Genomic DNA, 22,555 nt, shown 5'->3' with positions numbered 1-22,555 from the left:
GCTGAGGATCAAACCCAGTGTCTCAGCGTTTGAGTCAAGTGTTCTACTATTGAGCCACAACCCTAGCCCGCTTTTGAACATTTTACAAGGGTGCACATGTTGATACTGAGCCCAGTTGGTCAGATCCCAAGGACATCTAGGTGTTCTCTGAAAATGAATTGTGTGGGGAAAAGATTGTCAGATATATTTGCCTAAGGATGGAGGAAAGGTGTTAAAACAAAAAACCTGAGAGACATGAAGTAAATGTGGATTTTAAGTAATCAAAAGAATAGTTCTCAATTGTCAGACGGTTATGAATGAAGTGTCATCTGCTGTGGCCAGGGACAGGGTGCCATGGATAATCTTTTTTCAGAATCAAATCCTGGTGTGCTAACATTTACTAACATTTGTGCATTCTTCACTGTTGGTATCAATCCACTGACCGTATATCTGGCTTTTAGACTCCTGTGGTTGGCATTCATATTCATAAAATTAGACTTTGGTATAAAGAAACAAGGAATAGTGTTTGTGTTAGCTTTTTGTTGCCGTGACCAAAAATCACTGACCTAGAGGAGGAAAAGTTTATTTGGGGTTGTTTTAGCAGAGGTCAGATGATTCCATTGCTCCAGGCCTGAGGTGAGGCAGAACATCCTGACAGAAGTGTGTGGCAGAAGAAGGCTGCTCAGCTCAGGGCAGACAGGAAGCAGAGAGAGGGAGAAGAGCCAGGAACAAAATATAGTCTAAGGGCACTCCCTCAGTGACCTACTTTCTTCATCCTTGCTCCACCTGCCTATGGTCGCCACCCAGTAGTTGATTCAGATTATTAATCCATCAAATAGATTCCACTGATGTGGTTACAGTACTCATAATCTAAACATCTTATCCTTGAATATTCTTTTTTTAAAAATATTTATTTTTATTTATTTATTTTTTTAGTTTTAGATGGACACAGTATTTTTATGTGGTGTTGAGGATCGAACCCAGTGCCCCGCGCATGCCAAGCAAGCACGCTACCACTTGCGCCACATTCCCAGCTCCTGAATATTCTTGAATTGCCTAATATATAAGCTTTTCAGGGGACATTAAAGATCCAAACCATAATAGTATTTGTATGAAAGGATAAAAACAGCAAGTTATATTTCGCTTCTGAATATACTTCCAAAAGACTCAAAAGCAAGGACACAGAGATACTTTACACCATGATCCCGTGGTAGTCACAATAACCGAAAGGTAGAAACAACTCATGTATCCATCCTTGGATGAATGGATAAACAAAATATGGTGTTTACATGCAGTGAAATATTATTCAGCCTTAAAAGGAAAGGAAATCCTGTTATGTTTCAGTATAGATAAACCTTGAGGACATTATGCTAGGAGAAATAAGCCAGCCACCAAAAGACAAACACTTTAAGACTCTACTCCATGAGCTACTTAGAGTTATCACAGGAACATAACAGTGGTTGCCAGTGTGTAGGGACAAGGGCATGAGACATTGATGAGTCCATAGATTGTCTTTGGGAAGATGAAGTTTTGTGGACTGATAGTGGTAAAAATTGTACAAGAAGAGCTGGGGCTGTAGCTCAGTGGTTGAGTGCTTGCCTAGCATGTGTAAGGCACTGGGTTTGAGCCTCAGCACCACATAAAAATAAATAAATGAAGATATAAAACATAATTTAAAAAAAAGAATCGATGCTGAATAAAAAAAGATTGTACAACAAGAAGAATATGCTTAACAGCACTGAACTGTATACTTAAAAATGGTAAATTTTATGTTTGATGTGTTTTGCCATGAAGTTTTAAAAAAAGAGCATGCAGGTATAGGGTTTCTGGGATGGGGGTGAACTCACATCCCTGGAACTGCACAATGTCAGAACCAGGAAAGGTTGCCCAGGTGCATTTCCTACTGACATTCATGATGTATTATCAGTAGCCATCTTAGGAAGAGAATTTAAAATGAAAGATGGGAATACAGAGCAAAGACTGTTACTAATTGACAGTCCTTGAAATTTTCCCTTCTGGAATTGTTTAGATGCAAGAGAATCCTAGAGGGTTCTCAGCATTGTATAGAAAAATGTGGTTAGTCCATTTGCCCTTCAATAACATCCTGATTTTTATTTTTCCTCTGGTTCTTTTCCTATTCTACTTACATGAGACTGATAATGATCTACAAACCACTGACCTGGAGAGGAAGCCAAGCCCCTCTACTTACAAAGGCCTGGAAGTCCCTGATCTCATTTCCCATCTGTCCTTTTGAAAAGAAAATATTTTTTTTTTATGGTGTTTTGCCTTGCTTTTTTATATATGCTGCCAAAAAAAAAAAAAAAAAAAAAAAAATCTCTCAATACTTTGTTTTTGGTTTTCTGTTGAAAAGTGCTCTTTTTATAAATTCCCCAAAATTTCTGTCAGTTGAAATTTAGTAGCCAACAATGTAGTTTTCTGTGAACATTGTGGTTTCTGAGATTATAGTTTATGTCCAGGATTGGACATATCTGAAAAACCCAGATAAATAATATTACTGAATTGATGTTGGTCAGACTTTCAGGAGATACGAATTTTAATTCTATAATGCCTTACAGAAAATTATGCCTTACAGAAAAGTGACTGATTTTTTTTAATTGTTAAATATGCCTTCAAAAGTAAAGTTTGCTTTTCAGATAGCACTGATTAGCTAAGTTGAAGAATCTATTTATTTAATTTATATTAATAGTTATACTTGTGCAGATTTATATGTTGCTGAGACCATGAATATAAGACAGAGTCCCTGTTTTCATATTGCTCAAAACTTAGGAGAGAACATAAAGGCATGTATTACCATTAATAATAAGCAGGAGACTTAAAAATCAAGTGCAATGTCATGACATAAATCAAGTCCCGTGGGAATCTATCCTAAGATTGTCAGTTTGAGAGTTCAATGGTACATCCCTTTAAGAGGTTGGAAATGCAGAAGTGTAGCCTGAGAGAAGAAAGGTCAGGGTTAAAGGAGAAGATCTGGTTCATTCATGGAAATATGAGATAGTATTCCATGGGGATTGAAGCTTGGGGTGCCCCCTCACTTAAGAAGATGGGCGGGAGGTGCAGAGAGAAAGATAGGATAAGAACCAGGAAACCAGACAGGGGCAGGTGGCTCAGCAGTAGAGTACCAAGGCCTGTGGGGATGTTGGGAATGGGAATGAAGGTTGTATGGACGCCAGGAAAAGAGTAATTTAGGAACATTTCTAATCACTGTTACCTTGACTGTTTGAATTTAATTATTTATATTAATTCTTTCTTTTTTTAAAAAAAAAATTTTAAATTGTTGCTGAACTTTTTTATTTATTCATTTATTTATATGTGGTGCTGAGGTTCAAACCCAGTGCCTCACACATGCTAGACAAACACTCTACCACTGAGCCACAACCCCAGCCCCTTAATTATTTTCTTAATTATTAGTTAAACATCTTGCTTTGCTCAGCAAAATTGGAACTATGCCAGTTGAGCATTATTTTCCTCAATTGAAAAAAATGTTGGATGAGGGTGAAAATTGCTTCTGGAAAGCAACTTTTGTATCAGAGTCCAGATCAGCAACTGCAAAAATGCATTGAGGAACTATAATTAACTTTTAATCTGGGCCCTCCTTTCTAAATGAAGGCGGTAGCCACATAGGACAAGAGGGGAATCTGGCAGTGAGGTTCAGCAAACCTAGTACCCCAGGCGGGGACTACATCTTGCTCACTGACCTAAGGATTTCCATCTGGAGACTCGTGCTCTTTACTGGCAGGGGAGCCCATTTATCAGAGAGGGTATGTGGGTACCTGTGTCCCCGTGCCCCCTGGCACATAGCTCTAGGTGATGTGACTGACCATGTCAAGTTGGGAGGCTGGGGATTCACACCAAATGCCACAGGCACTGCCCTGAGGAGTGGGATAACTGTGGTGACTCCTGCTGAAACAACAGGGTAAAAGGCTGTTATTTTTTTATGTTTACAAAGCATTTCATCATTTCCTCACTGTGCTAAGGTAAGGTAACTTCCCTTCCCCCCTTTTTATTGTAGCAGACGCCATGTGACATAATTTTTGTTCCATGAAATACTTGGAAAACTTCAAGATCAAGCAGGAAGTTGAGATTGACTGTATAAATAACTAGATACAATAGAACACAAATAAATAAAATGTTACATGTACAAATGAAGGAAATCTAGGATTTTATTCTCTTTTGTGGAATGAAGGGCACTAGATGAATCCAGTATTTTTGTATTCTCTCTGTCAGGTCATATTCTTTATTTTTTCCACCATTTTTCTTCTTTCTTCTAAAAAATGACATTTAGCTCCCATCTTAAATAGATCAAAGGGATTAAAGTTTTTTAATTGGTAGAATTGGAAAAACATAGATCTAAGGAGGGGAAGAAGCAAGTTAGGATAGAAGACAGAGCAGGTAGAAAGGGACAAAACAGAGTGGCCGTGTCTCACAGTCCAGGTTTAAAGTTCACTTTTACATCATGACTTAAAATTCCAGATTTAAACTCATCTTCCACATACTTTAATCACATACGACACTATTAAGTTAATTACCAGACCTTATTTAACCACAGTCCGTAAATAACCTTGCTCTTGACCTGGGCCTAAAGAAAAACAGTTCAGAGAATGCTTTTGCTCAACAAATAGATTTTTCTTTAATTTATATTTTTAGGATTCAATTACTCGATCCATATGTCACTCTCCTTGATGAAACCCTCAATACTCACAAGTGTAGTACTTTTTAAATTCTCAAAGTAGAATGATGCAAACCCCTGACAGGGAAATTAATAGAGATTTGTCATCAAATCTCTATTAAAAAAAAAAAAAAAGAAAAGAACTCAAAGGAGAACTAAAAAAAGAAAAAAACACAAAGGAGAACTAAAAATTCCCTCCTAGATCACATCTCTACTATAGCTTTTTTACACATGTAATTCTGTCTTGCTAAGGTGAAGCCGTCCATTCCTCTCCAACACCACCTTCTGCGCCTTGATTTCTATTAAAATCAATCTCTGCCTTGGTTTGGCCAGTCCTTAAATTCCTATCTGAAACAGCTCAAGGATCCTGATTTGAGTTCAGGTGTCCTGAATTGAGTTCCACCTCACTTTTGTGGCCTCCTCAGGAAACCCCTTCTTTTTGACAGAAGGACATTTCCATCTCCCAACACTGCCACACTGAGGACCAGGCTTCCACGCATGAACCTTTGAGGGATACACTTAACCCAGACCCAAACCATAAAACCATTTCATTTGGAACCCTTTGTGATTGTAGTTCAGTCCCATTTTGAACTGATTGACCATTCAATCAGCGAGCATTTATCTTATGCTACGTGTTGTGTTGGGTGTTGGAGAAGCAAAGGTGAACAACTAGCTGTATTCTCTGGTCTTGTAGGATATGTCTTTTGGTAATTTCAGTAGCATGGATTGTACACTAATTGAGGCTGGCATGCTGCAGGAGCACTGCAGTCACAGTGTATTAGGGATTCAGAAATCCTTCATGTTGCTGAATATTGAAAAGACCAGAGAGTCCAGAACAGTCTATGTAGTTGGTCATGAAAGATTTGAGGTCATGCTGCCTTTGGACTTTATTGTGATGACAGTGAGGAGTCACTGAAACAATGTAAGGAGAGGCCTGATGCCTAAATGAAAGCTTTAGAAAGGTAACTGGCAGCTGTGCTGAGAATTGCTAAGAGATGAGAGCCGGAGGTGGCCTCACCCTTAGGGTGCTACACTGTGGTTTTTAGGAGAGTTCCCTGAATTGGTGCATTGTAGTATATCACATAAAGCGAAGGGTGGCACTGCTAAGTGAACAGAGAAAGACAGTTAAAGGTGGACACTTGGGGTCTTCAATAGCCAATAAAGAGGAGCATTTAGGGTGAGAAATACCCACACTCTTCAAGGGCAGGTTTGTAGAAAGCTTGTTAGGTGATATAAGGCTCAGAAAGTCCATGAGAAATATACTTTGCTCTGCCCTTACCTGTTCAGCCTTTGTATTATTGTTTTAATTTGTCTCTTGGTAGTTTTATTTAATTAAATTCCTCCAGAAACTTAAATGGAATTCCTTCTCTAGACACTTGTCTTCTACTATACTTCATTAATTTTCTTAATTATTAGTGAGTTAAACATTGAGAATCCTCAGGCCAGTGCTTCCCTGAAAATGGAATTGTCTGATGTTAATAGATGCTGTGGGTTAGCTGCCAATAACCAAGACATGAACTGCGAGGTGAATTGTGGGAACGCCCTATGTGAATTTTTGTTTCTAGCCTACCTTGGTACTGAATCCTCTCAAAAAAAAAAAAAAAAAAAAGTCATGTGCTCTGAAAGAAATTCATCTGCCAGATACTTGGAAAGGCTCCATCACTGGTGTTGTCAATAAGTCACAGTAAAGTTCCAAAGTTGTTTCAGTACAGTGTGATACTGTGTAGATACAAAACATTTAATGTACAGACCCAGTGCAGCCTGATGGGTTTCCAGCAGACATCAGAGGGGCAGAACTCAGCAGGCAGGTGACTCAGCAAAGAGTTTGGCTCAAGCCTAGAGAGGAAGGGAAAGAGCTATACTTTGGGAGCCATCCATCCAATAGGGAGTAGTTTGAAACTGGAGATACTTTAAAACATTGATAAGGTATTTTATTGATGCCACTGGTTATGTGATGAGTTCTGCTCCCTGACATGTTGATGTATAACATTAGAGAAGCATGCCAAGGCAAGCATATAAAGCAGGGTTTATTTTAAAAGGGGTCACATAGACTTCTCCCAAGAGGGAGAAGGGGGCCATAGCTGATATCCTAATAAGTGAGAGTGTTCTGCCTTTTCATATGTCCTAAGGCTTCCTTTGTTCTCCTTTGTTCTTCCTTTATTCTCTTCCCTTTCTTTATCTCTCTCCTTCCTGAGAATGTGACTAGGCCCAGGAGATGCTCCGTGTGATGGCCAAAAGGTGAGAAGCAGTCTGGAAGGGTCAAAGTGGAGTGATCTGGGCAGGAAGGGGTATAATTAACAACTCCCTATAGGGAGGAACAGTCCCTGGGACAGGTTACCTTAGCAACAGGTTAGAGCAGGGGCAGGTTTTCTTGATAAGGGTGGAGGAAGGGCTCTGAAGGAATTAAATTTCAATCCCTCCATTCTCTGGATCTGACCCTTGCCTATCTGCCTAATTTGGGCTTTAGTATCCTTTGATCCAGTTGAGCACATAAAGTTCAAGCAAGGATTTATTATATAGTGAAGAAGATGGGCTGAACCAGGCAATGGCCTGAAGAGCCCACTCCCCACTGGATCTACTGGGCTTTGCTCTTGGACTGCATCCACTTCTCTCCCCTTCCCAACTACCTGGAGTCCACCAGAGAGTTGTCCTTCAAGTACTATTTCTCTGCCAAATGTGTAGAGTCCTCAGAGGTTTGAAGGAATAGTTCTACTAAATAAATGAAAATAAACACAAATATGGCATGCCTTATGAGAGGGGAGGATCAGTGCTCAGCAAAGTAAGTCCACATCTCAGCCCCAAGACAGGGTAGATTTGGGCTCTGAGGCCTGGTGGGCTCCTCTGGCTAACAGATGGTCGCTATGGGCCTTGGACCCTCTTCTTCTTCTTCTTTTTTTTTTTTAAAGAGAGAGAGAGAATTTTAGTGTTTATTTTTTAGTGGACACAACATCTTTGTATGTGGTGCTGAGGATCGAACCCGGGTCGCACGCATGCCAGGCGGGCGCGCTACCGCTTGAGCCACATCCCTAGCCCCTGGACCCTCTTCTTTCTAGGACATTTTAGAGGTAAAACCAGGCACTTAAAAATTCCCCCTCAGGCTCTCCATGGCCGCAGTCCTGCTCTCACTAACAGCTCTGTGCTCCTGAAGAGAAGGGCCTTCAGCTCTTCTGGCTCAGTGTCTCAGTGATGCTGTCTTTCCTTGGAGTTGACTGCTTAGCACCTCCCAACAGTCTTGCTTCAGAGCCCACACTCCCTCTGTGGGCTGTCCTTGATGTTTGTTTTTCTGTCCCAGGGAGGACACTCCCAGCTCTCTTCTCCTTTGAACTGTGAAGACAGGAGAGAGGGTACTTTGTCACTGATGTATGCAGCTGGCTCATGTTTCAGCCCACCCACTTCTCTAGGCTATTGTTTTTAGCTCATTGTTCACCTGGACCTTTTGTTTCAGCGTTTTAATTTAAAAGTCACAAAATATGATGTTTTAAATACCCAGTGGATATGCACACTTCCCACCAGGAATTAAGAGCATTGGTTTTTAATAGTTTAATGCCCATTGTAGAGTGATTTCAAAAAATATCCAGTGCTGTGTGCACTGAGAGGGTTGAAAAATAAATAAATACTACAACAGCATGCCTTTTGTTAAGACTCATATTATTGAAATCTATGTAGCAAATCTTTTCTCCTTTTATTCTAGTAGTTCCTCCCATGAAGAAAAATAAGTAGGGTAATACAAGTCAAAGCAAATACAGTATTCATTTTTTCTCTTTTTTTCTGGATGCCTCTTGTGTTTTGGTTTCTAACAAAGCAATTCCTAACACTTAGATAAACCATCGGAAAGGGATGAGACTTAGAATTCCATGTTCACAGCACTGTGGAATTTTTTCAACCACAAAGGAAACCTGGAGATCCTAGAAGACTCTTTTATGGGATGTGGAAAGTTCAAGCTTTCCCCAAGCTCACACAGCTAATGAGAGGCAGAGCTCGGACAGGGAATCAGGTTTCCTGGCTCTCCATTCAAAACTCTTTCCAGTGTCACTTCTCAAATGATTCCATAGGAAGTTTAATGAAATTATTCGCTTCACATTACTTTTGGTTGGAAACATGAACTTCTCAGTATCCCAGCCTCAGGGAGATCAAGGTCATGTGCGGGGGTTTGGGGAGTGGGGGTGGGGTTGACAGAACTCTGACCCTGCTGGGATCAGGAATTGAGTTAGGGGAATGAGTTTAATCTGAAGAAATAGGTTGCAGCAGGATAGGAGAGCAAGCAGTGAGGACCAAAGGGTGCTGATAGGGGCAAGGACTTGCCAGGAGCCCCAGTGTTGGGAGAAGTCTGGCACCTCTGTGTGTTTCTCTAGGTGGCCTCTGCCCTGCCTCCCTGGGAGCTCACAATTCTATAAACAGCTTACAATTCTACACTTTCTGTGTGTAGCTCCGAATCATCAAAGAGGCCCTCATCTTTGAAGGGAATAATTTTAATCAAGAGAAAAAAAAATCTTCTGTAAAAGGATCTGTTTGAAACAAGCAGAGCTCGGACAGGGAATCAGGTTTCCTGGCTCTCCATTCAAAATTCTTTGAAGTGTCCCTTCTCAAATGATTCATAGGAAGTTTAATGAAATTTTATTCCAAACTAGACATGAGGTTGTTTTAGTCTTCCTATTTGGATCTGGGGGCAGTGCTGCACTTTTTATACTTCTCTCCTTTAAAATAAAAAATTTCCATGGAAATTGACCTGGCTGTCAGGCATCCTTGCATCCTTAAGTGCCACTTTTGGAGAGCACTTGCCCCAGGCTCTTTTGTGGAACTTCTTCTAAGACTCCTGTCTGTTCCTGGCCAAGGTAAATAAGGGTTTCTGTGTGTCAGAGACTACCAGTGTTTAACTCGGTTGTGGTACTGACTGAAAATAATTTATTATAATAGCTGGAAGGCTTTTATGTGTGTGTTTTGTACTATGAGATTTCCATCCCAGTGGTTGTTTAAAATATCTGCTTATTATGCTTAGGTTTAATTTTAGGTGCTTTTCACACTTCATGGTATGAAATGTTTTTCCTCCTTCACCTTTCAAATCGAAAGCTTTCTTAGTAGAATAAATACAGTTGGCTCTCCATTTCCTTAGGTTCATATCTGTGAGTTCAAAAAACTGCAGATCATAAAGATCTGGGAGAAAAAGTTGTACTGAACATGTATAGACATTTCCTTGTCATTATTCCTTATATAGCACAGTACTGCAACTATTTGTGAATCATTTACAGTTTATTAGGTATTATAAGTAATCTAGAGATGTTTGAAAGTATACAGGAGACCACGAATAGGTTATATGCAAATACTGGACCATTTTATATAGGGACTTGAATATCCTTGGATTTTTGTTATCTATGCGGGGGTTGGGGATGGGAATCCTAGAACCAGTCTCCCAAATACGGCGAAGAATGAGTCTGATATTCTTTGAATGCTCATCTTCATACTGATTTACATAAAGAAGATATGGACGCATATTTTGTGGAATATAGTTGTAACTGAAAGAAAAGTAGAACAGAATACCACAACCGTGAGAAAGGAAATTTAGTTCATTGCTGAGAAGGGCTTTAGTGCTCATTAAGTATAAATCTCTTTGTGTTGACTTGGACTCTGTTATAAGCCAGAGAAGTAGAACTACAGAAATTTAATGTGAATTGGTTTGGCATAAAGTAGAATTTCTGAATGTGACTTTTAACATGTAAAGTCTGCAGAGAAATTAAAATAGAACATTCACTTAGTCTTCCCTTGTCAATTTCTATAATGGGCCAAAGAACTTTTTGTAATAGAAAAAAAAATCCTTATATGCAAGTAATGGTAGGTTCCTATTTCTGTCTCCATTGGCTGTTTTATTCATTCATTCTTGAAACATTTATCAGGTACTTAGTACAAAGATACAATTAGATCAGTTACAACATATCTCCTTCCTATCCTCAAAAGAATCTGAAATCTGGTAGAGGAAAGAAGGGCTTATGCCTGCAGGAGAGTTTGGATAATGGAATCAGCTAATTAAAGAGGTCTCAGGGTCGAGGTTTTAAGGTCACCATGGTACAGGGGCAGATCTCAGTTTTGCAAGTCTGTGGACTGAATTTGATCAGTATGACCAGAGTTGGTCAGACTCTGGGGAACTGATTTACAGCAACCAGCCCCACAAGAAAACAAATCAGAATACCATTTTGTTAATGTGCATTGAGAACTAGGATGAAAATAGGATCAGAATACCTTTATTGGCTGTGCATCTTCTCCTGGTAGGCAAGTCTAAATGGGACATGAGTTAAAAACAGTGGCATGGTGAGGCTGGACTTAGAGTGGAGCAGTGAATGGGAACACCTTGGCAGCTGTTGGCATCTACAGTGTTTGTCTGCTTGGTGCCAGTTACACTCAGCCCCCTGGGGCCCTTGATGGATCCCAGGCTTTCCTTTTAAGTAGTGTTAGAGAAGTTGCTCCAAACTGGTAAGCCCTGTTCTTTCTGCTGGCCTGTTATTTATGCTGATTGACTAAGTTGATGGGGTTTTATTGTTAATTTAAGGCCAAATGGAGATCTAGGAATTTTTGATATAGGTATAGTTTTAATTCTAGGGTTTAATGGATTTTTAAATAAAGTTAATCTCATTTATTATATCTTGATTTTAGTTTTTAAAGCATATTTCCAAGTTCCTCTTTCTTTTGTTCTGAATACACCTTAGATTCATCCTTTAAAATTTGCTTAAGCATTTCTCCCTTCATATGCCTTTTCTTAATGTCCTCTTTTCCCTGTTTTGTCAGACTCTCCTACCATCTTCTCTCATGGTATCCTGTGCTTCTGTGCCCTTTTCTTTCTTCCTTCCTTCCTTCCTTCCTTCCTTCCTTTCTTTCTTTCTTTCTTTCTTTCCATCCATACCCTTCTGTAGTACTTACCATGAACTCATAATTTATTTTCTCATCTTTCTCTTTTGTTAGACTTCATGGTAGATAAGAATAGTAACTACATTTGATCAAATGTTGTGTCTTCAGCCACTAGTTCAGTGTCTTGTGGGAGGGAGAGAGCCAGTAAAAGTTTGGATGCATGGAGGAAGAGATATTTATGCTGAGCCCTTAAATGATGAGTAGAGTGTTTTTCAGGAAGGGAAGATACTGTAGTATATGCTTGACCTCTTTCAGGGCTCTAAGCAGAAGTTGAAAGGAAGGAAACTCAGATTGCAGCATAGTGTGTCTCCTCACGGCCCCCTCCTATCCGTACTATGGTAGTATTTAATGAAAATGGCAGCATTCCTCAGTACTGCAATTTGGAGATGTTTCTAATTTCTTATAGCCTTGTCTCATCTGTCTGTTGTTGAGTATCCCAAAGCCTAGTAACTTAAGACAATAATTTATTACTTCTTCATTCCTAATTCTCTTTCAGGGTCAAGTAGGTAGTTCTTCTGCTGGAGTTAAATGTCTGTGGGGCTGGCAGGTCCAGGATGGCTTCTCCATTCACGCAGTACTCTCCCGACTGGGATGCCTGGAACCTCCTGGAGCTGAGTGTGGCTTCTTCTCTGTGTATATGATTCTTCCACATGAAAGCGTTTGTTTCCTTTCACCAAGGAGGCCTCAAAATAGTAGAACTTCTTATATGGCAATTGGATTTTAAGGAGAAGGAAGCTGACTTTTTCTGAAGGCTGTGTTTGGAGCTGACCCAATGTCCCTTCTGTCTTGTTTTATTGGTCACTGCCAGCCCAGATTCAAGGGGAGGGAAAATAAACTAACACTTTTTGTCATGAGGAGCAACGTGCATATGTGGGGAAGAATAGCAGCTATCCTTGGAGATTATCTAAAACAGATCTAATGTTATGTAGTTCAAGAAAAAAAACACTTAAAAAATAGCACTTGAACTAGATACATACTAAAGAAGCACATCTAATTTAGTTTATTTGGATAAAGTCTCTGGGGAAGCAAGCATGCTCTACCTGGTTAGAAAGCTCTGCTTTGTCAAATTGGAGGTAGGAATTGATCAGTTATGATTGATGTGTAAATCTAAGTTAAACAGGAGAAACCTTATGCCATCTTATCTGCTAACACCCAAGTCTCTTTAATGATTTAAAATTGCTTTCTTTTTCAAGTGAGAACATGATAGCACTTTGATACATGAGAATCAAAAAGAACTACTATCTTTTTTTTTTTTCTCACCTTAGAGGATGGAGTGTTTAGAAAATTATCTCATAATTACAACTACTAGAGTTGGCAATTCCACAGGGAAAATTTGGTAAAAAATTTTCTTTTTTCCTAGTGCTACAGTAAGAAATGGGCTAGAAATAACTCTAATAGGTGTATTTCTTGAGATGAGCATTTCATGAATGTTTTGAAAGTATGATAATTAGTTTTGAGAGTCTTGAAAAAGATAAATCAAGATATGATACAGTAAGTGGGGATATAGAATGTCTCCTTTGAAGTATACAGGATTTCATAAATAAGTCCCCTTACTGATCTCATTCCTGATATTTAGTAGTTTTGACAGTCTATAATCAATATTTTGCTCTGCAGCTTTTTGAATAGTTTGGGCCTCGTTTCCATGCCTGTGGTCCCTTTCTCTGTGGCATTCCATGAGAACAGGTGTGTAATAAAGGTAACCATTAGTGATATTTGTGAGGAAACCAAGACCCACAGTGTTGAAAGCCCTTCTGGAGACACTGAATGAATAATTCGCCTGCAGAGGACTTTGGTGGAAGACAAAGTTGCTTCCTTCCCTTTGTTTAGAACAAGGAAGCCATATTCTAAAAATAGACTTTATACTTTTTGTCAAAGATGGACACAGTGCACAAAAAGAATAAATATAAGCAAAGCAGGTACAACAGAGAAAATGTAGGGAGGAAATAAAATTAAGTTACACACAAATACATGCCCTTGAAGTTCTCTATGGCATGGAGAGGGGAGAGAATCATAGATTTTGTGGAAAACTGCCTCCAACCAGGGAAAAAGGAAAATAGCAGGACAGATGCTGTGAGCCCAGCTTAGTAATAAGATTCTGTTAGTTAAATATTTCAGTGTATGCTGTTTTTATAATCATGATCTACTAATAATACCAAAGAATTCCAATCTGTGCTAGAAAAAAAAAATGTAGAACATTAGTTTCCAAAACCTAAAAGTGCAGTTACTGGATACATGTGAATCTGTCTGAAGTTATTTAATTATTCAAAATAAGCACTGAAGCTGGGGTGGTAATCCCAGCAGCTTGGGAGGCTGAGGCAGGAGGATTGTGAATTCAAAGCCAGCCACAACTTACTGAGACTCTAAGTAACTTAGCGAGACCTTCTCTCCAAATAAAAAAATAAAAAGGGCAGGGCATGTGACTCAGTGGTTAAGTTCCTCTGGATTTAATCCCCAGTACTACCACCACCACCACCTCCACCACCAAAACAAAACAAAACAAAAAAACATTGAAATAAGAACATTTCTGATGTTCATAGGAGACGCAGTAGCATTCATGGGTTCATTTAACAGTTATTGACTGAGGACCTTTATGTATGTAAGTTATCCGTGTTCTTTGCTCTTAGGCAGTAGGGATGAGGCAGTGAACAATGAGTATAATAATTAAGAAATGAGAAAGTGATGATTGTGCAACCATGTGAATGTATAGTATCACTGAACTGCACACTTAAAAAATGCTTCAAGTGGTAAATTTGTGTTATATGTATTTACCACAATGGAAAAAAGCCAATTAAGATAAATAAAAGGCTGTATAATGAAACTGTCTCAAGCACTTGGGGGTGTGTTGTTTGGGACTAGGAAAATGAGCCTCTACCCTGCATTAGGGGACCAGGGAGGGTCTGGGAGGGAGTATCAGGGCCCCAATTCAGAAGGAAGCAGGAGCTGTTTCCCTGCCTGGCTCTGGAATGTTGGGATGCCAAATGGAATGTGTTGTGTGCCACATGAAGAGGCAGCTGCACCCACCTGCTGGTAGAAATCAGAGGGACTGATTGGGTCTGTGTGGGTACCCTATTGCAGGGTGTTCACCTGCATCCTGAGGACCAGCCTCCCATCTTAACCAAGTTTCTTCCTCGTGCTTTTGTTCACAGACGGCCATCCTGAGGCGGCAGGGTCGCTACATATGTTCTACAGTTCCTACAAATGCAGAGGAAGAAGCTCAGAGCTTATTTGTAACAGAGGTAAGACTTATTTGTTTTTTTTTTTTTTTTCCCTACATTTATTTACATTTTAAAGTCATTTTCCTCTAATGCACTTCTGCACTTTTCCTTAATTTCAGTATTTTCTAAAAAGTTCCAAAGAGGTCATTATAGTTTTATCATGGAAGTCAAAATAGATGAAGTTTTCAGAATCTGAAATGGACAGAAATGTCCCCAAGTTTCATTTCTGACTGGAAAAAAAATCATCTCCACAGCATTTGTCTCATGGACTTAGAATAAGGGGTAACTTGTGAATGAATTTACTGGAAGACTCTGTTGAAAGCTTTGTCTTGATACTGTTTTAATGGTTTAATGTTTAATGGTTTGACTCAGCATATACATTTATGTATTCATTTATTTTACATACATTTTATATTTGCAAATGATTTTCAAGAACTGCCAGGTGATGGTGAGCAAAGCCTGACTTGACTATCCCTGATCATTGTGTGATTATTGTTACTCTTGTTTGAACATATAAGTAATCTACTTGTTACAGAGGAAAGTAATTATTGTAATTCAGGTTGCTTATTTTTTTTTGTTTTCCTTGGAGTAGGGCCAACTAATTCGGTGCCTTAATGTTATTTCTCAAAGTTCTCCTTCACTTAAAAATAATGAGTTTTGCCAAATAAGATGGCTCATGCCTGTAATCCAAGCTACTTAGTTGGCTGAGGCAGGACTAGGCCCAGCAACTTAGACCCTTTTTCAAAATGAAAAACAAAAAGGGCTGGGGATGTATCAGTGGTAGAACACTCCTGAGTTCAATCCTAAGTACTGCCCCCCAACAAAGAGTTTTTAACCCAATTTTTCTAGTTGGTATTTAGATGAAAAATAGGCCCATCAACAATGTTGCCCACTACAAGGAAACTATGCTTTTTAAGGGAAAACCAGTTAATTAATGATATTTAGTTTTCCTTGAGATTTGTGAAAAATAAAATATGTATTTAAAATTTTTCAAGTGTGGTTTGCACTATTTAGTAAAATTAATTACAGAAAAGTAAAGTCATATTACATCTATGTAGGCAAACATGTTTGTTTAAAAGCTAAAAAACCAGATATGGTGGCATGTGCCTGTAATCCCAGCAACTCAGGAGGCTGAGACAGGAGTATTGCAAGTTTGAGTCCAGCTTTGGCAATTTAGTGAGACCCTAAGCAAACTCAGTGAGACTCTGACTTGAAATAAAAAAGAAATAGGATTGGGGATGTAGCTCAGTGGAAAGTACCCTTGGGTTCAATCCCCAGTACATGCATGAGCACACACACGCAAGAGGTAGGCAACCTATGACTTCAGGCACAATCTAGCCTGGAATCTGTTTTTGTAAATACAGTTTTATTGTGATAAAGCCATCCCATTTGTTGACATATTGTCTATGGCTGCTGCTGCAATACAACTAGTTGAGTGGTGCAGCAGAAATAATATGAACTGCAAAGATAAAAATGTTTACTGTTCTGCCTTTTGCAGGAAATTTTTTGACTTCTGTTTTAAAACATGCAGCAAAATTATTGATTGTTTATTCTACCAGTTAATTTAAAAAAAATATGTTTTGGGGGCCTAACTTGCTAGTAAGTCCTTGAATCACCACAGGTTGAGCAATCAGTGCTTCACCCTGTGCTGCTGGAACCAATATAACCGAACTCTTTGAGGACTGTTCCACTGGGTGGGGTGAAATATCACTTCCTCTCCATTCTCTAGTCTGGAGGAGAATGATCTAATGACTTAAAACAAAACAAAACAAAAACCTAACTTCATAAAATTTTCAGTGTAGTTTTAAAATATTATTGAATTTCCCAAGTTTGAAAGGTAATCATGTAGTCAATCATATCTGTGTCTTTTTGGCAGTTCTCTGAATATAATTTCTGATGGAACTTATTATCCCCCAGACTGTCTCAAACTCCAGTGGGGTGGAGGTTGCTTGTCTGATTCTCTGCCTCTTCCATGGAATTCAGTGAGTGCCTGGTGTGTGAGCAGTGAGCAAAGACATGTTGAATGGATCAAGGAGCTTGATATCAAATCAGAGACTCTGCGTCTGATAGAAGAAAAAGTTGGCTCCGATCTACATATTGTGGGGTCGGGCTCCAAATTCCTTAATAGGACACCCATAGCACAAGAGTTAATAACAAGAATCAACAAATGGGACTTACTTAAACTAAAAAGTTTTTTCTCAGCAAGAGAAACAAGAAGAGAGGTAAATAGGGAGCCTACATCATGGGAACAAATTTTTACTCCTCACACTTCAGATAGAGCCCTAATATCCAGAGTATACAAAGAACTCAAAAAATTAGACAATAAGATAACAAATAACCCAATCAACAAATGGGCCAAGGACCTGAACAGACACTTCTCAGAGGAGGACATACAATCAATCAACAAGTACATGAAAAAATGCTCACCATCTCTAGCAGTCAGAGAAATGCAAATCAAAACCACCCTAAGATACCATCTCACTCCAGTTAGATTGGCAGCCATTATGAAGTCAAACAACAATAAGTGCTGGCGAGGATGTGGGGAAAAGGGTACTCTTGTACATTGCTGGTGGGACTGCAAATTGGTGCGGCCAATTTGGAAAGCAGTATGGAGATTCCTGGGAAAGCTGGGAATGGAACCACCATCTGACCCAGCTATTGCCCTTCTCGGACTATTCCCTGAAGACCTGAAAAGAGCGTACTACAGGGATACTGCCACATCGATGTTCATAGCAGCACAATTCACAATAGCTAGACTGTGGAACCAACCCAGATGCCCTTCAATAGATGAATGGATAAAAAGAATGTGGCATTTATACACCATGGAGTATTACGCAGCACTAAAAGATGACAAAATCATGGAATTTGCAGGGAAATGGATGGCACTAGAGCAGATTATGCTTAATGAAGCTAGCCAATCCCTAAAAAACAAATGCCAAATGTCTTCTTTGATATAATGAGAGCAACTAAGAACAGAGCCAGGGAGGAAGAGCAGGAAGAAAAGATTAACATTAAACAGAGACATGAGGTGGGAGGGAAAGGGAGAGAAAAGGGAAATTGCATGGAAATGGAGGGAGACTCTCATTGTTACACAAAATTACATATAAGAAGTTGTGAGGGGAATGGGAAAATAAACAAGGAGAGAAATGAATTACAGTAGATGGGGTAGAGGGAGAAGATGGGAGGGGAGGGGAGGGGAGGGGGGATAGTAGAGGATAGGAAAGGTAGCAGAATACAACAGTTACTAATAGGGCATTATGTAAAAATGTGGATGTGTAACCGATGTGATTCTGCAATCTGTATTTGGGGTAAAAATGGGAGTTCATAACCCACTTGAATCTAATGTATGAAATATGATATGTCAAGAGCTTTGTAATGTTTTGAACAACCAATAAAAAAAATAAAAGAATTTTTTTTCTTAGTTTTTAATTTGGCAGTGCATTCTGTACTCAGGATGGGCCTGCAAGGGACTTGGTGGTATTTTAGTTGTAGTGCTTGATGAAAACCATGATGGCCTAACAAAGAGAACAGGAGCATGTCCCAGAACGAGGGCTGCCTCAGCCATGTTGGTAGGCCTAGGAGCACAGTGGGAAAATCCAAAGCTGCGGATAATTTTGAAATCATGTTTTGTTTTGTTTTTGTGGTGCTGGGGATTAAACCCAGGGCCTTGCTCATGTGAGGCAAGCACTCTACCAACTGAGCTATTCCCAGCCCTAATTTTGAAATCATATTTCCTGTTTTTAGAATGTAATTTTGAATGTGAATATCTGATTTTCTAAATGTGAAAATGCTTTGAGAAATTTTACAAAGCATTTACAAGAATAAAATAGTTATTTTAAAATGTTTGTAAGTACATAGTCAAAAAATTGAAAAATTGCTGAGCTCCCATACTTGAATCTGCTCTTAGCTCTTCTCTGCTATTCATTCTACCTCTCAGAATGATAATATAAAATACTTACCCTACCTTCCCTTTGCATCCTTTCAATTAAAGTGCTTATCAAAGAGCCCTGTGCAAAATAAGCACTTGCTACTGTTGCTGTTATTGTTTTCAGGAGTTTGTGAGTGGAAGAGAGTTTGCTTCAGAAGGTCTGTAGGTGTAGGCCATGACTAAGATAAGACGGTTGGCAGTTTAGCCAGGCACAGTGGCTCATGCCTGTAATTCAATAGCTTGGGAGACTGAGACAGGAGGATCATGAGTTCAAAGCCAGCCTCAGCAAAAGTGAGGCTATAAGCAACTCAGTGAGACTCTGTCTCCAAATAAAATACAAAATAGGGCTGGGGATGTGGCTTAATGGTCAAGTGACCCTGAGTTCAATCCACCGTACCAAGGTGGGGTGCGGGGGAAGAAGGTTGGAAGTTTAAACTCTGAAGTAAAATCAGCAGAATAGAGACTTTGTTATGATATTTGTTACACCAGAGTCAAATAAACTAGGTAAAACATAAGTGGATTTACTTCCCTAGTGTTTTCATCTATTTCAAATTTTTTTTTTTGCTACATCCAAGTCTGCATGTGTATAGTCAAGAGCTAACAATGGAGAACATAATTTGAATTAAGATAATGGTAATTGAAACTTTTTTATTGATTTTTTGACTCATTCATATTTGAAGATGAGGTGGATGTGGGCTTATTATCTTAAGATCCTGTACAACACTGGATGGATCCTAAGGAGTAGACACATGAAAGAAACTGTGTTGACCCCTTGACCCTAATATGTAGTGAAGTGGTTTGAATGCAATCTGTGTAGGGTAGTGTCACTAGAAGAATCATTGTCAGCAGAGTACTGTGTACACTATATATTTTGTGTACACACATGCATGCACACAAAAATGTCAGGTACCACTATGAATTAAAATCTAAATCTTTCCTCCTGATAATTTCACTCTGTTCTTGGTGAATGGAAAGAAAAAACTGAGGGCAGATATTTGTATGATAATACTAAGTAATGGTGATAGTTCTAATATTAAGAATCATGAAAGTATCTTAGGTTTACCCTTTGTGTTCACTTTTTGTGCCAGTGGGGAACATATGGCTTCTTGAGAATCAAGTACTTTTTAAGTCAAAAACAGTACCTTTTTATTTAAATGTACAAGATAGGCAAAGATTAGTGTTTTTGTAAAATCAGTCCTCAGATCATTAATGATGATAACTTAAAGTGATATGTCTCCCAGTGGTTCAAAGACTCAAGCTTCACAGGATCCTCTGGTGGCATTAGCTGGTTGATGGGAAACATTGTTTTGATGTCTGTATGGGTGTGCCTTCCTGAATGTTCTCCAGAAGTCATCACCTGTTTCTGTTCTCCTCTTACATTTTTTTATTCTCCCTACTAATAGTGCATCAAAACCTACAACTCTGACTGGCATCTTGTGACCTATAAATATGAAGATTACTCAGGAGAGTTTCGACAGCTTCCAAAGTGAGTAAACTATCAGACCACACAAGATGGGATTACCCACATGGGGAAACATTTTTGTACTTGAAATGCTCAGTGAAGTATGTAACTTCATATGCAGTCAGAGTAATTACAGAAATTACTTCTAGATGTTTGTGTGTATATGATGTAGCTATTGTGTACAGGACCTTTGATTATAAGACTCAAATATGGTACTTTGGTATTGGTAGATGGTAACAAAATCACATGGATAGTTTAATTATGTCCTGGGATTCTATTCAGAGTACCACTGATAAAAAACATAAATAGGTGCAGTTTACACTGAGAAATATAGAACAAAGAGAATGTAAGTATGTTATTTTTCTAAAAAAGAATATTTGAACAAAAGATTTGTATTTTATATTGAGTAAAGTTGAAGAAAAGTAAATCAAGGAACAAGTATTTTCCCATATAAGTTCTTTACCTCCTTTGAAGTAATCACTCATTCTAGAATATACCAAAAGTATACATATAAACATAGATAGTGGTAGTTTAAGTGAACCAAGAGTAGATAGGTTTTGCCTTAAGAGGCTGTTATAAAATGGTGCATCCAACTGGGCACAATGGTGCATGCCTGTAATCCCAGCAGGTCAGGTAGCTGGGGTAGGAGGATTACAAGTTCAAAGCCAGCCTCTGCCATTTAGCAAGGCCCTAAGCAACTTAGAAAAAGACTGTGTCTCAAAATTAAAAAAAAAAAAATTTAAAGCAATTGTGGGGCTCAGTGGTTAAGCACCCTAAGTTTAATCCCTGGTACTAAAAAAATATATAGAATAAAATGGTGTGTCCTGAAATGATAAAGTTGGCATATTGAAGTATAATTGATTATGAAAATTGAAAGCAAATAGTGAAAGATTGTGTTTTTTTTTTTTTTTTTGTGTGTGTGTGTGTGTGTGGTGCTGGGGATCGAACCTAGGGCCTTGTGCTTACATGGCAAGCACTCTGCCAACTGAGCTATATCCCCAGCCCCAGAGATTGTGTTTTAAAAGTAATAATTACCCACGAAAATCTCACTTGAGAACCAATTAATGTATATATCTTTTTTGTTTATTGCATCTATGAATTTGGATCTTTTTATACTATTCTCAGTAGACCTAGCTGTTTATTTTTCCTATCTGTGTGGCTCAGCCACTCCTTAAGAGTGTTCAGCCAACTTCCTGATTGCTTCTTTTTAAACCTCTGCAGAGAACAATCCCTCCTAGCATTATCTTCTCCAGATGGGTATGCTCTTTAGTTCTGTATTTGTCCAATACTCACTTGGAGGTTTCTGAGCATTTCCCATTTGATTGGATTGACCCATCTTCATTGATTCTTGTTCACTACTATTCTTGTGGTTGAAAGATAACAGACTGTGACATATAGTATACTTACTTTATGGTAGACTTTTACTGATGGTAGATTTTTCCTTTTGGCATTAATAAGAATCTTCAAATGTATGATGAGAAAGAAAGGGAGGATTGTTTGTAACTTGGTAAGGATTCCGATTGTTTATTCTCCTTGGGTCAACTCCACCCTCTGTAAGCTCATTTTTCTATTTATTAAGTGGCCTTAACAACAGCCTCCACCATCTAAAGGAGTAAACAAAATGACAAATATAAGCGACACAGCACAGGGCCTAGCACATAATAACTGTTTGATAAATGCTGGCCACTGCTATTATTGTTAATACCATTGCCACTAATCACTTTAATGCAATGACCCCCATATCCATTTTCTCTCAAATTTTGTATTAAAAATTATCCTACCAAGTTTTTATTTATTAATGCCTAACCCACTTTTTATTTTTGATATACCTCTGGCTCCCAGCAAGCTGTGCTGGCTTTTCCTCACACACTGTGGAGCTTCATGACTTGTGTCTTGGGCTCACTCACTGCAAAGCAACCATGTGGGTTTGCGCATTCCTTATCTGACAGGGCCAGCTTGGGGTTTACTTAGCCTGGTTCCTCTAGTGGAGGAAGAAATGCAGACTATTGATTAGGCAGTTCTAAAACAAGTTTTCTTTATTATTTTTAAAGCAAATTGGCCAAGTTGGATAAACTTCCAGTTCATGTCTATGAAGTTGATGAGGAGGTCGACAAAGATGAGGTGGGATACTTGCTTGCTATTGTTTCCCTTTTTACTTTAAACATTGATTTTAGAAGCTTTGAAGATTATTTTAAAAATTATCAACATTTAGCCAAAACAGGAATTGAAATGTTTCTTGAAGCAGGAGAAGTTTTTAAAAATATATTTGTTGGGCTGATTGAAATAAGCTCTGTTTCATCTTGACTGCTTAGCATCTAATGTTCTTTGGGTCATGTTTATTTGTTCTGAGATCATTTTCAAAGACTTGGATCAGATTTGGCTACATTGTT

At 38.7% G+C, this 22,555-nt stretch overlaps 1 protein-coding gene across 17 annotated transcripts in view; it reads left to right on the top strand.

Moving 5' to 3' along the window:
- Positions 1 to 22,555, top strand: part of Dock9 (dedicator of cytokinesis 9) — a 288,524-nt gene that overhangs the window by 136,945 nt on the left and 129,024 nt on the right. For all 17 annotated transcript variants that reach the window (XR_011707424.1, XR_011707425.1, XM_071611603.1 and 14 more), the window contains exons 3-5: positions 14,707 to 14,796; positions 20,107 to 20,189; positions 22,217 to 22,286. Coding sequence is in view for 15 of the 17 variants with exons in the window: in XM_071611603.1 (XP_071467704.1) it covers positions 14,707 to 14,796; positions 20,107 to 20,189; positions 22,217 to 22,286 (243 nt within the window). In the remaining 2 variants the exon portion in view is untranslated. The remainder of the gene's footprint in view (positions 1 to 14,706; positions 14,797 to 20,106; positions 20,190 to 22,216; positions 22,287 to 22,555) is intronic.

Source organism: Marmota flaviventris, chromosome 4 (assembly GCF_047511675.1).
Source record: "Marmota flaviventris isolate mMarFla1 chromosome 4, mMarFla1.hap1, whole genome shotgun sequence".
Classification (NCBI taxonomy): domain Eukaryota; kingdom Metazoa; phylum Chordata; class Mammalia; order Rodentia; family Sciuridae; genus Marmota; species Marmota flaviventris.
This window is presented reverse-complemented; position numbering and strand designations above follow the sequence as displayed.